The sequence below is a fragment of the Chelonus insularis genome, unplaced genomic scaffold, assembly GCF_013357705.1.
Source record: "Chelonus insularis isolate UGA/USDA-ARS -01 unplaced genomic scaffold, ASM1335770v1 contig_28_pilon, whole genome shotgun sequence".
Classification (NCBI taxonomy): Eukaryota; Metazoa; Arthropoda; class Insecta; order Hymenoptera; family Braconidae; genus Chelonus; species Chelonus insularis.
Genome location: NW_023276469.1, coordinates 525,711 through 546,262, shown reverse-complemented (window position 1 = coordinate 546,262; position 20,552 = coordinate 525,711). Strand labels below are relative to the sequence as shown.

The window sequence follows — 20,552 nt, the reverse complement described above, 5'->3', positions numbered from 1 at the left end:
TAGAATTCCAACGTAAAGAATTTAGTTTAGATACAGTTGGACACTGGAAAGCTACTCAATATCGATTCGTATTACTGTACTGCGGACCGTTTATTTTACAGTATGTGTTACCAACAGATAGATACCTCCATTTTTTATTATTACATGCTGCATCTCGAACTCTCAATAGCAGAGAGTTAGCTACTGCATATGCTGATATAGCTAATAGATATTTAAGAAAATTCGTACAATTATTGCCAACTTATTATGGGATAGACTCGCAAGTTATGAATTTTCATAATCTTATTCACATATCTGATGATGTGACGAATATTCAAGCTCCGTTAAGTGATTTTTCAGCTTTTTGGGGCGAAAGGTATATTGGAAAGTTTAAGGATTTAGTTTATTCTTATGCTAGACCACTCCAGCAAATAGTCAATAAAATAAAAGCAACAGAAGCTTCCAGTAATATAAAAATAAGAAAGCGTTGGTCAGGCGGAAAGTACATAGTTAAACATCAGCTAGAAATTTTCGGTGGTTCAATCATCCAAATGAAATCTATTGTAATATGTGAAATGGAGATCACTGATAATGAACCAAATAATATTGTTTTGTTAAAAGATAGAAGGGTTTTTTCTGTTCAAGGTATTTTTTCAAGAGATGATAATTCTCATGTAGCATTACATAATGTTTTTTTGACTGGTTATGAAAGTACTGAGAAGTTCAATGTATTTGAAAGACCATGTTTATCTCAAGAATTAAATATAGTCAAATTTTATGCATCCAATAATGAACGTTTGCACTTTTCAGCTACTGAAATTCAATCGAAATGTTTCATGATAAAAATTATAAATCGATATTATGTATCTCCATTTCTTCATTGATAAAAGAAGATTTATTTTCTAATTTTTTATCTTTCAATCAGTTTTTGTAATATTTCTTTATATATGATAAAAACAATTACAAAAAGTTTGTGAAGTTATGTCACTTCAAGCTCTAAACTTCTTTTAATGTAACATTTATTGTGTATTAATACATGTTTTTGAATAATTTCATTGATTTTTCTGGAAAAATACTCAATAAATTTCAACCAATATTAAGTCAATATTGTTTTTTTTTTTCATTTTCTTCATTGATTTCTGCATTGGTTCCATATTGAACGTTTTAATAAGCCAAGCCATGGTCAAATCTTGAATCTCAATGCTTGTCACACCAAGCTTGATCCAAGTCTGATCCAATTGTTAAAAATTGGCAGAGCTAACCTGGGTTATCATCTCTTGAAAAAATACCTTGAACAGAAAAAACTCTTCTATCTTTTAACAAAACAATATTATTTGGTTCATTATCAGTGATCTCCATTTCACATATTACAATAGATTTCATTTGGATGATTGAACCACCGAAAATTTCTAGCTGATGTTTAACTATGTACTTTCCGCCTGACCAACGCTTTCTTATTTTTATATTACTGGAAGCTTCTGTTGCTTTTATTTTATTGACTATTTGCTGGAGTGGTCTAGCATAAGAATAAACTAAATCCTTAAACTTTCCAATATAACTTTCGCCCCAAAAAGCTGAAAAATCACTTAACGGAGCTTGAATATTCGTCACATCATCATTATATTATAGTAAAACAAATGTTTATCAAATAATGACCGGTTAGTATAAACTTTATGTACTTTTCATTACATCGTTTCAATTTAAACTTTTAAATAATATTTATAACTATTTAATTACTTATGTTTTAGATTTCATAGAAACAAAATACTCTGAATCGAAAAGAGAATTAAAAATTCTTTCAGTAACTAGTAAATTTTTGGCCGAAAGTGGAGATAGGGAAGGAGGTCGGGCACGAAGATTGCAAGATCGAATCCCTTAAGTGATTTATTTTTTATGTACTTTCCTTATCACTATAATTCGATGGACTTGTGTAAGCCTTTGAGTAAAAGAATCTTTTTTTTTCTTAAAAAAATATATTTCAAATCACTGTGATTTTAGTTTTGAAAGTAAATTAAATTGAAAATTAATTCAATGAGTTTCATACACATAAAGCTGGTAATTTTTTTTATATATATACCCTATTATAAGGCTTTCAACTACGTCCATCATCAGTTTCTAATTAATATAAAATATTAAATAATTTTGTCTTTTGTACTTTTTGTTTATAATAAACGAATAAAAATTATAAAATTATGAAGATTTTTTTTTCGGGATTGGGTCAGAATTATTTTTACAGATTGTCCCAATTAATTGAAATGATATTGGAACGTGGTTATCCTCCATGGTTGGAACAATGTTCGACCATACTTACTTCCAATATTGTCCCAACTTTCTTCAGCTTTGGGACAAGCTTGGCTTAAGGCTTAACCAATTATATTTTCTTACCTGGGAATTTCATTGATTTTTCTGGAAAAATACTCAATAAATTTCAACCAATATTGAGTCAATATTGTTTTTTTGTTTCATTTTCTTCATTGATTCATGCATTGGTTCCATATTGAACGTTTTAATAAGCCAAGCCATGGTCAAATCTTGAATCTCAATGCTTGTCACACCAAGCTTGATCCAAGTCTGATCCAATTGTTAAAAATTGGCAGAGCTAACCTGGGTAACTTTGGGTTAATCAGGTGATATCTCCAGAATCTTAGAAATTTACGAACTACACGTATGAATTATTACAAAATCATCTAGGTAAATTTTACCCACACATTATGGTTAAGGTTTCAAAAAAATTTTATCAATGTAAGAATGATTGCTAATTAAAAAAGTAAATATCAGTGCTCTCTAGTAGTCTGGATGTGACCCAAAAGGTCCACACGACTAACTTTCCAGTGAAAAGAATGGTAAGATTTGTTGAATTATTATAGTCAACTATCATAATTATTATAATTACATTAATTATAATTAAAATTAAGACATCGAGCGTGAAAATTTTTTCTTTTGTTTAAGCTCATTGAATAATATTAGTAAATTTATTTTTATTACTTACTGACAGAGTGACAGTCATTTTTACGGACATCAGAAGTTTCATAAGATGACGAATAAAGTAAAAATTTTTACTCACTATTGAAAAATTATTTATGTGCCCTTAAAACACCTTCGTATCGGCAATCTCTCGCTCCAGACATTTGTTCTTAATTTTATAACTCATCGCATTTTCCATCTACAAAAAAAAAAAGAAAAAATTGCAAAATATTAGTGCTCTCCAGTGCGACTAGAAAGGTTATTAGGTTGAAATCAGTTATTGTTTTTCAGTTATTTTTACTTTATTCGTCATCTATTTGTATTTCACTTTGTTAAATTTTCTCTTCATTTAAATTAATTTAAGTTTTTAGTGTTTACGACGAAATTAATATTTTTAATTGTTCATTTACTGAAACGTAACTTTTATACATTTTTTATTTGGGTATATATATATATATAATTTTGGTGATGTTCTATTTTTAAAATACTTCATGAGCATTTATGATCTAAAAGAATTTATAAATATTTTAGTGAAATAGTATACGGTTATCATATTTCATTTTCTATTTTCGGAATTTTCTGAAGATTGGGCCAAGTCATCAATTTTTTCACAAATAAATATTTTTTTCGGTTTAATTTAGATCACTCCAAAAATCGCTGTTAATTCTTAAAATTTTATTCGAAGAATATTTTTGTAAATAAGATGAGGATGATTTTTAAAAAGTCCTTAGTTTTTCATTATCAATTAGAAGCAAAAAGAGTCTATTCCATTTAATAAATGACTTGGCATTCCATGTGATTTCAATTATTAAATTTTACCGACATCTGGTAGAGTCGGTTTTGGTAGGATCTCAGTTATTTTCGTAGATTAAATCAAGTAAAACGCCAAGTTAGCCGCGTCTTTTTTTTGATAATTTTCTCGAACTAGTAACGTACTATTGACTTATAAAATTTAAGTTAATTTTGAATTACAAAAAAAAATTATCTTCAAAATCAAAAAACTGTGGAACTTGGCCCAATTTCGCTTTAAAGTCTGCCCAATCCAGTTTTAAATGTCCTTATGTACGAAGAACTATAATATATGGAACTGTTCAGAGAATCTTAAAAAATGGGCCAAGTTCCATAGTTTTTTAATTTTGAAGATAATTTTTTTTTGTAATTGAAAATTAACTTACATTTCATAAGTCAATTGTACGTTACTAGTTGGATAAGATTATAAAAAAAGACGCGACCAACTTGGCGTTTTACTTGATTTCACATATTTTTTTGATCGTACTTTTTTTTCATTTAGACTAATTTTACTTGAATGAGGATTTAGCGCCAATTTTTACTGGCATTCGTAGATGCTTGTTTTGTTCGGATTTTACTTCTTTTTGAAGTGAAAACTTCTTTAGGCGCATTAGAGCAATTTTTAGTAAGAGAAAAAGTTGTAAGTTCACATCACCAAACAATCAGCGTTACCGATATGGTAACGATAATAGTATGTCTATAGCTATGATAGATATTAAAACGTGGATTAATACCAATAAGTTCAATTCACAAATTATAAATTTTCAATTCTCCATGCTATAATTTATTCAAAAATTCAAACAAACTATTGTTATAAGATAGTTTTAAGTTTCACTTCTATCACCAGTCCCTATGATTGCCTGAAATTTCTTCTCTAAACTCACTGTAAGATTGCTACGACGATAACAATTTAATTTTATTTAAATATTTTTTCATTTAAGATTTCTGAAAATCGAAATTCTTGACCTAGACACATTGATAAAAGAAGTTACACAATCATTACAAGCTTAGAATGCTGTTACTGAAATGATTATCATTCGAAGAAACAGTGGTTCCCTACGAATACATTTCTAAAAAAGACTAGTAACATTGATAGAACATAGGAATGTACAAATTATTCTATGGATAAATTGGAATTTTATATGCATTCATAGAATTTTTCTGCAAGAAACATGTTTTTATAAAAAAATAATTTATAGCTATTTCAGCTATTTCCTTTATGCTACATAGGTGTATTTTTTGCTTTTCTATTATCGTGCGGAGCCTTTTTTTATTTCAAACGGACAATAATTTCTTCATTCAATTGGTGAAAACATTTTTTTTATCAATAATTCCTCAAAAAATTCATTTAAATCGATATGCAACACGCGGGAAACATTCTTCATTTTTGAGAACATAGATATCTCTTTGTTAGGCAAGAGAGAAGGAAACATCACAAAGTTAAGGTAAAAGAGAGTGATAACAATACATAAGGCAAGAAAGAGGGCACTGTAGGCATTCCAACGTGAAAGTGAGTGACAAAAGATACATTCAGTAAGAGATAACACATGATAGAACGCTCGATGAAGTAGAGTGAAAAAGTAAGCGAAAAAATCTTGAATAGCAGAAATATCGCTGTTAAGGGCGTGGCTTATTTATAACTCCGTCAATAATTAACGAAAAATGCTCGTTTAACGTTTGATCGGAAGCTTACGATATAAGATAACTACCTATTAAATATGAAAGCATTATTATAGAGTAGTCGGTTGCCTCGGCGCTCATGGGGGAAAGAGCGTACTAGTAAGAAACAAAGAAAGAAAGAAGGTGAATGTGCACTTAGCGCCGAGTATCTACCGCTACTCTAGATCTATGTACGATTACCAACTTGAGAAATATGAAAATGTAAATTTCTGGCTGTGGACAAAATACAGTATGGCGGATAGAATATTTTTCTCATATGTAGTTTATTGATGTAGAGTTGCCAACTCAAGGTATCTGAGAATCTTGACTTTTGTCGAATATTTTTCAGAAAAGTTCAGACTTTCAATTTTTACGGATGAATATCTTTTCAATAAATAAATTAAAAATTATGATTAATGCTGCAAATAAAAGCTCATAGATGATGTGTATGGCAAATCTATTAATTAATTATGTGTACGTGCTGTACTTTAAAAATTAAGAGGAAGGCTGAAATTTCTTGTATAGAGTGTCTTCTGTTGCGCGCTGTTATGAGAGAGTGCAAGAGAAAGAGATAATGTGAAAAAGAGTGAGAAACAGAAAGTAGGACGTGGACTTGGCGCGAGTGACGAGCAGATCACTCTTGATGAAAGAAGAACTTACCTCAAAAATATTTAGTATCTAAAGAATACTTCTGTATTTATTAATTGCACAGCACTCTGATTCACTTCAATGTGTAATATGAACTCGTCAATAGCTGGTGAGAAACTGAGCTTTTATTTCGTCTTCTTATAACGTAATGGTCCTTTGTGCTATCGTTAAAATAAACAACTACACTAACTATAATAACAAGGCTAAAATATTATTCATCGATCTCAGCTAAACCGAAGATTTAATCTCTTGTTTATATTTTCATGTGGTACAAGTCAACAAGTTCAATCTTGTTGTAGAGAAAATATTCGCCTATGATTATACTTGTAAAGAAATGATTTTGAACACATAAAAATAATATTTTGAACATTGTTCTGACTTCGAGTCGGCCGGACGAGAAAACTACCTTAGTGGACTGTAATAATTCAGAGCAGAATAAGAACAAAAGGTTGGATGCCAGAAGGTTCCAAAAAATGATTCACTAACACCAATTTGTCTAGGTTTTGATGTTTTTTATTCAACAATGACACTTAACATAATCAATAAAACTTAATAATCACTACATATAATTGAGTTGACTGTACAGTAATTGGTTGTACACGTATGAATTGTCTGATGGTTATTTTTTCACCAAAAAAAAATAGTCTCAAACAACAGTGAATAGCAACATTCACAGTATACACCAGAGTTGTTCGGGGGTGCGATGTATATGTGAATGTCCGTGAGGCACTATGGCGTCGACGCCAGTTCAGCTTCGCGCCCAAAGACACTACAACTGAATATACTGGACCACTGGCACTGATGAGAGTAATTTTATGATTCACGTATGTTCGTGAGAGTTGTCTGAGTCTATTTGACCGTACTTTTTTGTACAACGAGTGAGCTGACTGCAAAAATCTGCGATTTGACTGCGAACGATTGTACAGAGATGACCGCGTGATTTGCCTGGAGCTAACTGACGCCACAAGTGCTCGACCGCGTGCTTGTTGGCGTCACTAGGGCCGTAGAGTTGCCTTCTGGGCCATGAGGGAAATACTTCCCGATGATTGGTCCAGTAAGTTGACTGAAGCGCCGGTGGACAAGTCCGGCATTATGAAATTTTGATTATTCCTGACGAACTGACTTGGGCCCCTTTAAGTCAAAACAAACATATTTAAAAAATATTTTAAACTTTTTTTTTTTTATCTATTAAGGCCTTAACTTCTTTTTTAGAGGAGTTATTTAGCATACAAATTGGATACAACTTATTTACAATCAATTCATTGGTGAAGACATCGTATACTCACAGTTTACAAATGTTACAAATACTAGGGAATTTACCATAAAATTATATTGCCAAACCTATTTTCTTGAAAAATTTACATACTTGTACACAGGCTGGTATGCAAGGTTTTTTTAAAATTTCTGTTATATCAAAGTAAGGGTTTAGTTTCAGTTTTTTAACGTTGTAAATTAGAGTTGGTCTCTCTTCTTCATGGAGGGGACAGTGCCACAGGACATGATTGAGGTCTTGATTATGGTATCCACATTTGCAACTTGGGGAGTTACATATGTTGACTCGAAAGAGAGACTCTCCTAGACTGTGGTGGTTTGCTCTGAGTCGGTTAATAGTGGATATGACTTCGCGCTTGAGGCTTGTCCTATGATACTAAGGTATGGCTCTAATTGTTGGAAAATATAATTCAAAAAATTTTCTGCCTTTTTCCTTACTTTCATTAATTATATATTGCGCTGTGTCTGAGTTATATTTGCTTTCAAGAGTTTCACGGATGTCAGTACAACGAAGGAAATTTGTAAGATCAGGAGGAGATGCAGTAGTGATTTTAGATAAGTCATCAGCGGATTCATTCCCTGCTATTCCCTCATGAGAGGGAATCCAATAGAACTGGATTGTATTTTGTTATGCCGTGGATAAATTCCAGGATTTCAGTCAATTTAAATACACAAAAATTTATTTTAAGTGATCAAAAATTTATTGTCACTTTTAATATTAATTACACTTAAATGTTTAGCACTAAAATTATGGTTAACAACAGTACAGTTAATTAATCACTTCTATTTATTACTGAATATTCTAAACTTATTGACAATATTCTGATTCTTATTCTTCACATGAATTGAGAAAACTTTATTTATTTCTGTTTCTACTTCAATGATAGTTTCCTGTCGACTGACTGAATAACAAAAATGAAAAAATATCAAAATACAAAAGTAGTGCTACTAATGTGTTACTGCGCTTGAGAAAAATAAGTAAGAGAGTTGCCATGAGTCTCGAGACACAGGCGTAACAATATTACAGTCAGCAAAAATTAAATACACGTATGGTGTGAGGTAGTCACGGCGTAACAATTTACATTGTTAGTTTTCTTACAATATTGATTATATTTTTCTATTATTGCTAAAATGTAGGGATTTGTTTTTATACGATATTTGGGATTTTGCAGGCTCGTTATTGCACTGAGTTAGTCAGTGAAGATTTTGTAGCTTTTATCTGTGTTATCTAAAGCAATATCCATAGCCTTGCTGATCGCTAGGCATTCAGCTGTAAATATTGATGACAGGTTAGAGATGCTATTTTTTGGAATATTTAGTTAATGCACTGATGAATGAGTCTATGTTTTTCTTTCGTTTGTTTTCTCCAATTTTACTTGAGTTTGTTGAACGGTCCTGTTGACTCGCATTTGAGCGTTTGTTAAAGTTTTGGCAAGATAATTGTTTCCGAGAAATTCTGTCCGGCAACGTATTGTGGGTAATCTTGATTCTGCTAAAAGGACATTTAGAGGGGTGGTGATTCGATAACCACGGGCAGCTCTGATGAAGCTATATTGAATTTTTTCCAGTTTTTTTTCCAGTGTTTTGTTGGTAGGAAAATATACGAAGCATCCATAGTCAAGGAGTGATCGAACAAAACTTTTGTAAAATATTGTTAGAGTTTCAGGGCCACAGCCCCACCATGTACCCCGTAGGAAATGAATTATATTAAGAGCTTTTATGCTTTTACACCTTATTTGATTTATGTGTGCACGGGAGGTCAGCCTGTAGTCAAACGTTATCCCAAGCAGCCGGGCCTGCTTACATGATTTTAATACATGGTTGTCTATTACCATTTCTCTAGAGCCTGGTGGAATTGATTTCCTGTTGAAGTGAATAATTTTAGTTTTTTTAGGGCACAGATCAAGCCCAAGCTTAGCTAAGTTCTCCTTGATTATTTTAATTGATTTAGTTATCAGGTTTTTAGTTCTTCCAGTTGATTTACATTCACCATATATAGCAATGTCATCAGCGAACTGTAAGATTGTTATGTTTTTAGGCAAGTTAGTTGTGATATCTGCTACATAAATAATGTATAGGAGCGGGCTTAACACTCGTCCTTGAGGGACCCCCTTGTAGACTGTTTTGGTTTTTTCACCGAGGATTTCCGTTGAAACTTCTCGTTCATACGTTATGAATTTAATGAATTCTAATATACGTTTTGAACACCCAATATAAGCTAGTTTGTCTAGGAGAAAGTTGCTTTGTACGTTGTCGAATGCTCCAATAGTGTCTTTTTGATTGAGAAAGCCACCGTCTATATATAAAGTGAAGTTAACCAGATTGTCCACACTGGATTGGCCTTTGCGGAAACCAGATTGATTGTCTGGGATGAGTTTATGATATTCCACCCACCATTCTAACCGTCCCTTAATTATCGTTTCAAAAAGTTTGCACATACATGATGTGAGGGCTATTGGTCGTACACTGGCTTCATCAGTTTTGTCTATAAAGTGCAGGTAAGATTTCTTCCAGTCTAGGAGGTATTTGTTGGTGACAAAGGCTTCATTGGATATGTCCAGTAAAATGAGTTTATATTTTACAGGTTATCTTTTCATGGTTGAATACGTAATCCCGTCCATACCCGGCTACGACTTAGCTCTACGTGAGTTTAACCCCAAGTTAAATTCAGTGAAATTAAAATAGGTGTCAAACAACTCATTAATTGGACTTTGAGGGAGGTGGTGAGGATCAGTTGTGACACAGGGGGGACACAGTTTGCCAAGTGCGCTTTCGATTTTGTTCTTACTCTGTAGATTTTCTGAGGTGTTAGTAAGATACGTTTTGACCCATTTGTTTTTAAGTATTTTAGCAGTGTTCCAAGTGTGAGTAACACTATTTTTTAAATTTATATTGGACGCAAATTCTACAAAGCATGTTCTTTTTTTTTCTATACAATTTCCGGGTTAGAGCAATTAATTTTTTATATTCAATCATGTCAGTCAATTCTTTAGTGACATTCCATTTATTAAACACATCTTTTCGCTCTTGTTTCTTATTGGAGCACTCAGAGTCCCACCATTTAACTGGGTTATTATGTATCTTATTACTAACTGTTTTTCGAGTCGGTGTATTGTCTCTTATTGCTTGTGTAATGATGTTCATGAACATTTTGTATTTTTAATCAGCATCAGATTGCTCAAATTCTACTGTCAACATTTGATTATCATATATTTTTAAGTCTTTATCTACCTTATCCTAGTCTGTTCTCACGGTATCTAGTTCAAATGTTTTTTTTCTGTAATAATTTTTTCCTATGCAAAGATTAATACTAATGAGAAAGTGGTCAGAGCCCAGAGTCTCCTCTCCTATTACTACGTTTATAACTAAATCAATGTTGGACTTCTTATCGCGATAGATGTCTATACGCGACGAGGTATCAAGGTTGTGAATGATTAAATTTTGACTCTCGACTGATTGAAGTAACCGCTCACCATTGCTGTCCGTGTCATCGCAGTTCCAGCAGTTGTGATGTGCGTTGAAATCCCCCACAACTAAACAATTATCTCTACTATTTACATTACCAAAAATTGTATCCCATTCAGTTTGTTTAAGAGTGTAATCAGGAGTTCTGTAACACACTATTAGCTTAAAAGATGGATTTAAATAGTTAAAGTGAAGACCACATATCTCGACTGTGTTATTAGGAGTTTTAAGTTCTTCTAGCTCTTTAAATGCTAAGTTTCTACGTACGAAGATTAGTAAACCACTGCCCGGAGCAAGAACACGATCTTTCCTGTATGTTACAAAGCCAGGAAATTGTACATTCTTAGATGAGTCGAGCCATGTCTCTACGCATGCAAAAATGTCTATTTTTTAGCATGTGTTCGAGCTCCAAGAGGTGATTGTTAATACTTCGAGCATTCCAGAAGACGATGCGAATTCCATTGGAGTTGAACTGCCTCTGCGAGTAACCATTGTCTTCTTGGGCGTTGTCCATGGAACCGTCTTGATCAATTGAAGAGTTTGTAGCCCTTAACGCTATTATTGTTATGTTGAATTATTCTGTGTTATTGCTATCTGAGTCATTGGAGGCAATACTTGGTTCTTTACCTGAAAGTCCTTCTGGGTCTATTTGTTTAATAATTTTGGAGAATCTAACCTTCATGCTCCTATTGGTCAGTACTTTATACAGTTCTCTCAGATTTTTAGCCAAAATGAGTCTATTGTCGGTAAATTTCAGAACTAGCCCCAAGATATTCTTTGCTCCAACCGTGCTTTTGACGAATGATTCCAACTCTGGATAGTTAAAATTATAGATGTTTGGTTCTGCTTCCATAGTTTCCATTACCGGTTCATCGCCTCTTCTATAGGTACTTTTGGCCCTGTTGGTGCTATTTTAGGTTTTTTTTGGGTATGCACTGGTAATTTAAAAGCTTGGAGATCTTCAGCTGTGGTATACTGTGCTGATTGATTAGACTTATCTGAAAGGGCTCTCTTGCTTGTTGTTTTCTTATCTGATGTCCTTGTCCCTTCGGTAGGCTGGGTTGTGTTTAAGTAAACTTGCTGAGTCGATAGTGATGTAGCAGTTAGTGAAGTTGATTGAGTGCTGTCATTATCTATCGTGGTTGGATTATCTTGGATATCCATTTGATCGTTTGTGTGTCGAAAGCGAGGGAAGTGAGTCATGGACTGACGACAGTTCTTGACAAGATGCCCGTCTTCTTTACACACAAAATAGACTAAAGGATCCCCTAGAAGGTACAGCCAGTAGGTTGTTCCATCATTTTGGATCTTGATGGTCGGTGGAATTTTTGGTTCGTCCTCTGGTCTGATGAACATTTGTCGTCGGAAACTGTAAGAGTGGTTGAACTCACTATCGTTTATGCTGGCTCGAAGGAAGGTGATATTTGTAGTGGGGATGATGTCAAATTTCGCTAAAGCTTCTATTATTTCTGTGTTTGTGATAAATAGATAGACATTGAAAATTATAATCCTCTTATTTTTGGATATTAACGGTCTGATTGATAACATCTTGTTGTTGATGACTATTTGTTTATGTTCTTGAACTAACTGCTCAGCTTAGTCTTTTGATTCAACGTATACACAGATTCTGCCATTTGAAATCTTGGAAATAATTTTAACAGACTTTGGTCTAATCTTTAAGCCGATTGCTCTTGCGTACTCCACTATGGGGACATTCTTTAATGCTTCGATGATGATTGCCTGATCTTTAGTTGGAAATACATCAGCTTTGGTAACTGCCGAGTAACTCACTTGTGGGGACGACATTTTATTCTAATTCAACTTTTTTTCTCTGTACTCAGAGAAAACAAAATATTTTCTCTCAAAAGTAATGATAGGGCTTCTCTCCGTTAGTGGAGCACTTATTCACTATTTTATACTCCTGTTCACACACTATCAATGAATAATTTGGTTGAGTTACTCGCGGGCTAACCGTAAGCACAGCCTGTCGCTTCGACTGTCCGAAACCGAGTCCATATTTTAAACTTATATTTCCGTCGTATAATCTACAGTAGATCATATAATAATGAATACACTTGATTGTAAGAAAAATTATTAATTTGGTAAACGAATTTTATACCTCTCTCGTCCATATATGTATATGCACGACTAAGTTTTATGGGGCTGGTTTTCACAACGATAGCTCTTTGCACGTAAATCGTAAATATAAACAATATCAATATTTCTTGATATAAATTAAGACCAGAGATAGAACTCAATCTCTCGTTTATGCTTTCCATCTGGTGTAAATGAATGAATTTTATTGCTGCTTAGGAATAATATTCTGCTGCAGTAGATATTTTATAAAACGTATTGAAAAATAATTCAAAATTCTTTCAAGTGTATCAGAAAAATTACAAAACGTTTTGTAAAATTTCATAATCACTTAGAGATTTTGCTTTGTGTTTTCTGAAATATAAATAGTATGACGAGATTTTTATAGTGCTCAACATATTTTACAAAACGTATAGTAAAAATCAATAATTACAAAAAAATTTTTTTTTATGTTTGCAAAAGATGTTACTTATAATGCGTTGCTTAGAAAATCTTAATAATAATGACGATGTATATTTTACATTCTACAAAATACTTTATGAGAGATTTAAAGTAATTTGACACATAATACTTTATTAACCCCTTAATGGGCGCTTGGGGTCTTTCAGGACCCCAGCCAGTTTATTTCAGAAATTACATATACAAAAAAATTTTTTTGCATGCTGTCCTCTTCAGTATCTTTCAATTAACCTTTCAAGAAGACATTCGAAAGAGTTCCAAATGTTTCCGATCATCGTTGATTAAGTTATTAATTATTAAAAACTGTCTGGGGTCCTAAAATACCTCACGCGCCCATTTACGTTACAAATTTCTTCCTTGGTAAATCATTTCAAATACAAGTATGGTTTGTTTGATTAAACTTTATTTTAATTCTAAAATTTATTTTTGTATATTTTTAATGATTTTAGATAATTATAGACAATTATAATTTTTTTAATAACATATAAGTAGTTAAATGTTTGTTTATTATGAAAAAAAATTTATTTTATTAATTCTCATGTTCAACGTATTTATTTAATAAATTTTTTTAAAAAAAACATTGAAAAATAAATATTTTTCAATTCTAATTGGTCATTATGTTTCAAAAATCCTTCATCTTCAATAATATGAAAGTTAAAATTATTTTAATTTCAAATTAACTTATTTAATTAAACAATTGTCAGAAGCATATGAAACATGACTATTTTCAGATCATTTTTTTAAAATTTTTATTGATAGTATAATTTATACATATTTTCTTTTTTTAACAAAGGAAATCATACGGAGAAAAGTTTTAATAATCATATAACGCAAGGAAAAAAAATTTTTATTGATTTCTTTAATAATTATTACATTAAATATATTGGGGTCCTGAAAGACCCTACGCGCCCGTTTGTGTAACTATTACTCACGCGCCCAATAAAGGGTTAAAAAGTAATATCTCCTTCAAATAGATAATAATAATTCGTTTTTTATTTAACATAACTGGCTATAATACAGATGAAAATTTCTTAAAATTATATTATTTATTAAAAATGTATTATGATATTTTCTAAAAGAATATTGTACCAATTAATAGCTATTAAAAGTTACAAACTAGGTTTGCAATAAGTAACTGAAGATGGTAATTTTTGGATATAATAATAATTATTGATTTTACAATAATTTTTATAATTCTGTTTTTTCCGTGCAGTAGTAGTACACAATAATTGTATTTATGCAATCACCGGATCTAGTGAGCGATTAGTACTGAAAACTTCAGAAAAGTACGATCTATATTAGAAAATTACGATCTTATCCTAAAATCATGCAATTTTATCTGGTTGATTGTTCTGATTGAAGGTTTAGCCACATAACAGAGAGAGAGAAATAGCCATTTTTACGCAACATAAACAAACGACAACCGCTGAGAACTGAGTGCACGTACTCAAAAACAAAGCGTAGAATAAGAAAAAGAATATAGTTATTTTATATTGAATCAGAAAAACATAAAAACAAAAAAATTATATTCCTTTGTTAATATAATAGCACATATTAAAAAAATTAATCTTGTTCCTCATTAACGCATCAAACTGCTATTCCGTTTACCCTTTGTTGTATACCCGAATCTTGTATTGAAATTTTTTATATTAGTTAAACTTTCTCTTTATAACAAAAACTACACCCATAAAATGTTCGTTACTGCATTAAGTTTATGATTCCCGACAATTTGATTTTAAAGACCTTTTACGTAAATTACTTTATTACAGGAAGAGTTTTTCCAAAACGCTTAGCAGTTCCAAGACTTTCCCAAAAGTTTATCTTTTTGTGACGTGTCGAGTCTCACCATGGTCCGAACACCAATATAAATAGGCACCTTTTTGCAAAAACCCGTAGACTAAATTTTGAACGGTGAAGCTCTGCTCCACAGACTGAAAAGTTCTACCATTGACTAAACACTTAAGTTGTAGTTGAATTAACGTTTGAATAAATCAAGAATCCAATACCTTATTATACAATAATTATTTGATCTGAAACAAGTTACACGAGAAATATTGATCCTAAACATAAGAAAATCAAATTCAGTACAACTCAGTAGAAAAAGAAATAAAGGCCGAAAACTTGACATTCATGAGTTTCTATATAGTCCAATCTTATAAAGTCTGAAACTTGGAAATCCTTAAGTGGATGAAATTTTCATACTCTCTAAAATTGAATTTGTACAAATTTTACCGGTTCATCCAGTTAGCTATAATTTTACTAAAAAATTAGTTATTTCGGGCCCATTTACTAATTAAGCCAGTAAAAATCCATTCATCGATAAATGTATTCTCAACATGAACATCAAGACAAAAAGTTCTGTGTCGTCTCTGCATGTAAATATGATGAATATTAAATCAGAAGAATAATCCTTAGGTTGTTAATCACTCAATTTCTTTACATTTCTTGAAACTGCTAACCTTGTGATGTCAGTTTTTCTTTCTTATATTTTCAATGTATACATTTTGTATTTATTTTTCTCCAGAAGTTGAAAAGAACTTGATACATATTTTTCAAGTGCTTCTTTCCGGTTCAATTAACCAGATTTTTGATGGATGCTCATTATCTACATGTTGATTTTTCATGATGATGAAATATTGTAATGGACAATATTTATTGAAACCAAATCTGCATCCTCCACATGAATTTCAGTAAAAGATCCTCTGGTTGCGGGGTAATACGTAGGGGTATTAATCCCTGGCAATATGTCTAACTCAGGATTTACATCTAGACGGACTTCTGAACTTTTGGATTCATCATATAATAATGATTTGATATTGTTTAATTTTGAATTATCGCAGTATTCCATCTTCTTTAGAGGAAAGTTTAATGAATAAATAAATAATAAATTTTTACAAAAATCATCGTTTTTAACGTTAGGATAATAATCATTGTATTTTGATGGACCAAACAAGGTGGCTTTGGTGATTTTTAAACAAAATACACTTTCGCGTTCTGTGGTGAATATGTCTTTACAATGTTTATTATCGTGTAAAATAATATTACTCTCTTGCATGTCAGCATCACTACACAAAAATTTTTTATACTTGTCAAAGTCGTTGGATCTTGATAATAAACGAGTACACGGTGTGATTACAGATTTAACGAAAAATTACTTGGGCAAATAATGGACCTGGGCTTTGCGAGTCTTGACGAATGTTTTGGCAATTTTTATGAATTATATTTATTATTACGTAAGAAATATCCTTTTATACACACTTGAAAAATATAAATGTAGAACGAAAAAAGAATTGAAATATGTGTTGCGAGAGGTTAATCGCAACCGGTCAGTTGGACTCGCTTTCGTCCCAGCTCGTGCTTAGTCGAGCTCACCCGATCCGCTCGCCCTATCCTAGCTCTTGTTTCAGCGCTCGGCGAATCCTAGCTCTTCTTCTCCAACCTAGCCAATGACAGTTGCTCTATCATTGTGCTAGGTTTACCGACGCCGGCTACAACGTGTTTGCAGCCATTAACACTTAAGCGACGCTCAAGTACACGTGCTCGATTATCGCTCATTCTAATTTTGTAAAACTTAATCGTTTCAAGCTCTTGATAGATTCTATTAAGTCTCAATAAAGTTCAGTTAAGCTCGTACATTGTTAATAAGTCATTGTTAACGTGAAAAATACTTTATTTTTTATCATAAAACTGCTAATTAATCTCAAGAAAAGTGTCTTTAGTGTGTGTGCACCTCTTCTGACCACATCCTAAGGCGTAGCTCATCTGCTATCGTTATTCGTAGCTCAAAAATAATTAATTTAAACATTAGTAGCAATTTATTTGCATAAAAAAACATTGTTTTATGTTACAGTAAGGCAATCAAGCAGTACAAAAATTATAATGAATTAATGTTCCTAAATTATAAATAACAATAATGTACAAGGCATTATTTCATTGAATAATTCAATCTTACTTTTTTTTAAACAAAAGTGATGACAGCATAAATACTTTTTTCTTTTCCTTTAGTTATCGATTTGTTATCATTACTGTTATTATGATGCTCATAAAAGCATTTCATATTGACTGTGTAAAACGAAAAATATTGGTTTAGTATCGAGTTAGACTGAATGGAATCATTTTTTTCACAAAAAAACTACTTTGTAAACATATGTAGAATATTCTACGAGTTATTGAAATATTCAACTTTTTTTTATTGCTCATCTGGTTAAAATAAACATAATATTCACGTGGACAATATCCTTAAGCCATTCGTCATCTCCTCAATAGATTACTTTATGTTTCCGAGCCACAAAAATCTATCAGTTCATCGAAGTACGCATTAAGTCGAGTAGACTACAAAAGTCGTTGTTTCGGGAGCGAAATGCAGCCGGGAAGGCTATACTTTCGGCCAGGAGATCAAGAACAATTTTTTTTTTCTCTTTATTAATCAAAATACATTGTTATTTTACGAAAGAAATGTTTGTAATATATAGAATACTCTTCTAATAAATCACTTCTGCGTGATGAAAATTATTAATCGATATTAAAGGAATATCAATGAAGCTTCATTAAACAATGAATACTTATGAATAGATGAATAATGATATTTATTTTACAATTTTTTCAGAACACAAAATAACACAAGATAACATTAATTTGTTTACCGAAGATCTTATCGAAGAACTTATTCCTATAATTGGACCACGGTCTATTTTTCTAAACTTTTGGAAAAAACAATATTTGTTGGCGTCAAGCGTGAATACAAATCATGATATGAACAACTCTATAGAGTTAACTTATATATGAGTCCAGGTTGTTGTAAATGGTCTAGAAGGAGATAATCTTCCTGGAATATTGCTCTGAGGCATCAGAAAATCAGTGCGGATTATTTTAGACCTAAAAAAAGCAATAAGAAACTTTGAAGCATTATTTTTTTCGTTTTTTTGTAGAACATATACCTTTAAACAGTACATCAATAATAATTTAAGATGAAGGTACATTGTCTTATAGTTATTTTAACGATTTCATTTGTTTAAAGGATATTATAGGATAAATAAAGTAATTATAATTCAATGAAAAAATGTTTTCTTCGAAAAATATGAAAATCTATAGTACCATTATATTTCCAACCACATTTTCGTTTCCATTTCGACACAACAAAATATTATGCAAAAATCATTTTCAGTCCTTTTTTTACATAAAATTCATAAGTAATATAAATGCATGTACAAATTATGTGGAGAACAGAATCATCTTAAACTCCGCCCTTATCGCATAACACTTTATGCTCATGCGCACAACATACAATATACTATATAGTAGAGACTTCTCCGTTACTAAACAAAAGATATCTATAGATTTATTTTTTTTCACTTTTTTTTATATCATTTTTCTACAGACACTTTATAATTCATCAATACATGAAATTTATATGATAAATTTATTAAATTTTTTTTTTAGTAATGAGATTTATTATTATAATGATTATTATTATTATTTACATTATTATTATTAAATACATTATTATTAAATAAATACATATATATATATGCTTATAAATGCGGGGAAAAAATTCTTTTCACAGGGAGACAAATCTGTGCAAGAGTGGAGAAGGTCGAGGATTCACTTCGAATCCCACCGCTGCCACCAGAAACTAGCTGTTATGTCCGACTAATTTTAATTAATTTTTGTTTAATTAAAATAGTATTATTATTTTATTTACCTAGTGGATAATATTATGCCGTAAGGTTATGATTTAATGGGGATGCTATAGGAAGAAAAGGGGTGATTGCGGGTAGCGTTTGAAGGATTGGAGGCGTCGGACATGGGCAGGTAGTTTTCTTAAGGGAAAGGAAAAAAAACAAAATTCTTTCCCCCTTTTTTTTTCTTTTAGAAATATTTTTTTTAAGGGAACGTTAGAAGAGCCTGCACTCTTCTCCCCTCTTGACAATAATGGGTCTCCGTTCAGAATAGGTGGTTGGCAACGTAAGATGAACTTACCTTACTCCGTGCTGCTTGCCAGGAGGACAATTGCGCACCAGGTACGGTAACGTTGAGTGGTCAGTCTCGATGGGAGATGCGGTACTCGAGGAGAGTAGGGATTCTCCTGGACCACGAATAACTCACACACCACACCTCTTAGTTAACAAATATGTCTTTATTGTTCAGTTTTGTCTTTTTTTTCACTCACAACACTAACAATAGTAAGATTTCTATTTACTTTATGGTTTTTCAAGTTATTAGTAACGTCGGTAGACGGAAACTCTTTATTGAATGTAAAAGTATGTTTAATGACAATCAAATTTTAGAAGTTAATAATACGAAGTATCTAGGAGTAATTGTTGATAATCAATTGAAATTTAATAAGCATGCTGAAAATATTATTAGTAAAATTAATAAGAAAATAGATTGTATGCGGAGACTAAGATACACTTCAAGTAATTATGCAAAAGTTACTTTGTATAAAAGAATTATTTCTCATTACTTAGAGTATTGCAGCACTAGTTTGTTAAATTTAGATGATAAATATGTTAATAAACTACAGGTTTTACAAAATAGAGCGATGCGTATTACATTAAATTTGAATAAATATACAAGAATTAAAGACATGTTGGATACATTACGTCTTTTATCAATTGAGCAAAGGATAATGTTTAATGTTTGTATTTTTATATATAAAATGCTTGATAAGATGCTTCCGAATTATATTCGTGATGTTATGTCGTATAAGGGCCATAAGTATGATCTTAAAAGGGCTGATAATTTAGCTGTAAATAAAAAAAAGAACTAAAAGAGAAGAAAGGTGCATCGATTATGCAGGTGCATGGTTATCTATTGTATAATGAGTTGAATAAAGAGATCAGAGATATTAAGGTGTTCAGTTCTTTTCGAAGACAGTTATTGACTGAAATCAAGTGTGATTGAGTTTAAATGGATTGTGCAAAAAGACTGTTAATCTAATCCGGATGAATTTTATTTTTGTTTTCCCAGTTATTTCTTAGATCAGAATGGGGTAGAGGTAGCAAAAGACCTAGAGATGACCTAGATATAATGCAGACTGGTGATGACATTGAACTGAATGAAAAAGTGGATTTAATTTTAGAGAATATTCAAACGCTTAATAAGCAGCAGATTGATGGTAAATTGGAGATCAAGAGAATGTTGATGTCTGAATTTGTTAATTTTCAGAAAAAAATGGAATCTACGGTGGTAAAATTAATTAAACAAGAACTGAATACTTGGAG

The 20,552-nt window shown here is 31.6% G+C and overlaps 1 protein-coding gene across 1 annotated transcript in view; it reads right to left on the bottom strand.

Moving 5' to 3' along the window:
* Positions 1 to 20,552, bottom strand: part of fbp (fructose-1,6-bisphosphatase) — a 115,308-nt gene that overhangs the window by 4,809 nt on the left and 89,947 nt on the right. The window contains exon 4 of the mRNA XM_035080436.1: positions 3,044 to 3,142. Within this exon, the coding sequence (XP_034936327.1) occupies positions 3,068 to 3,142 (75 nt within the window). The 3' untranslated portion in view covers positions 3,044 to 3,067. The remainder of the gene's footprint in view (positions 1 to 3,043; positions 3,143 to 20,552) is intronic.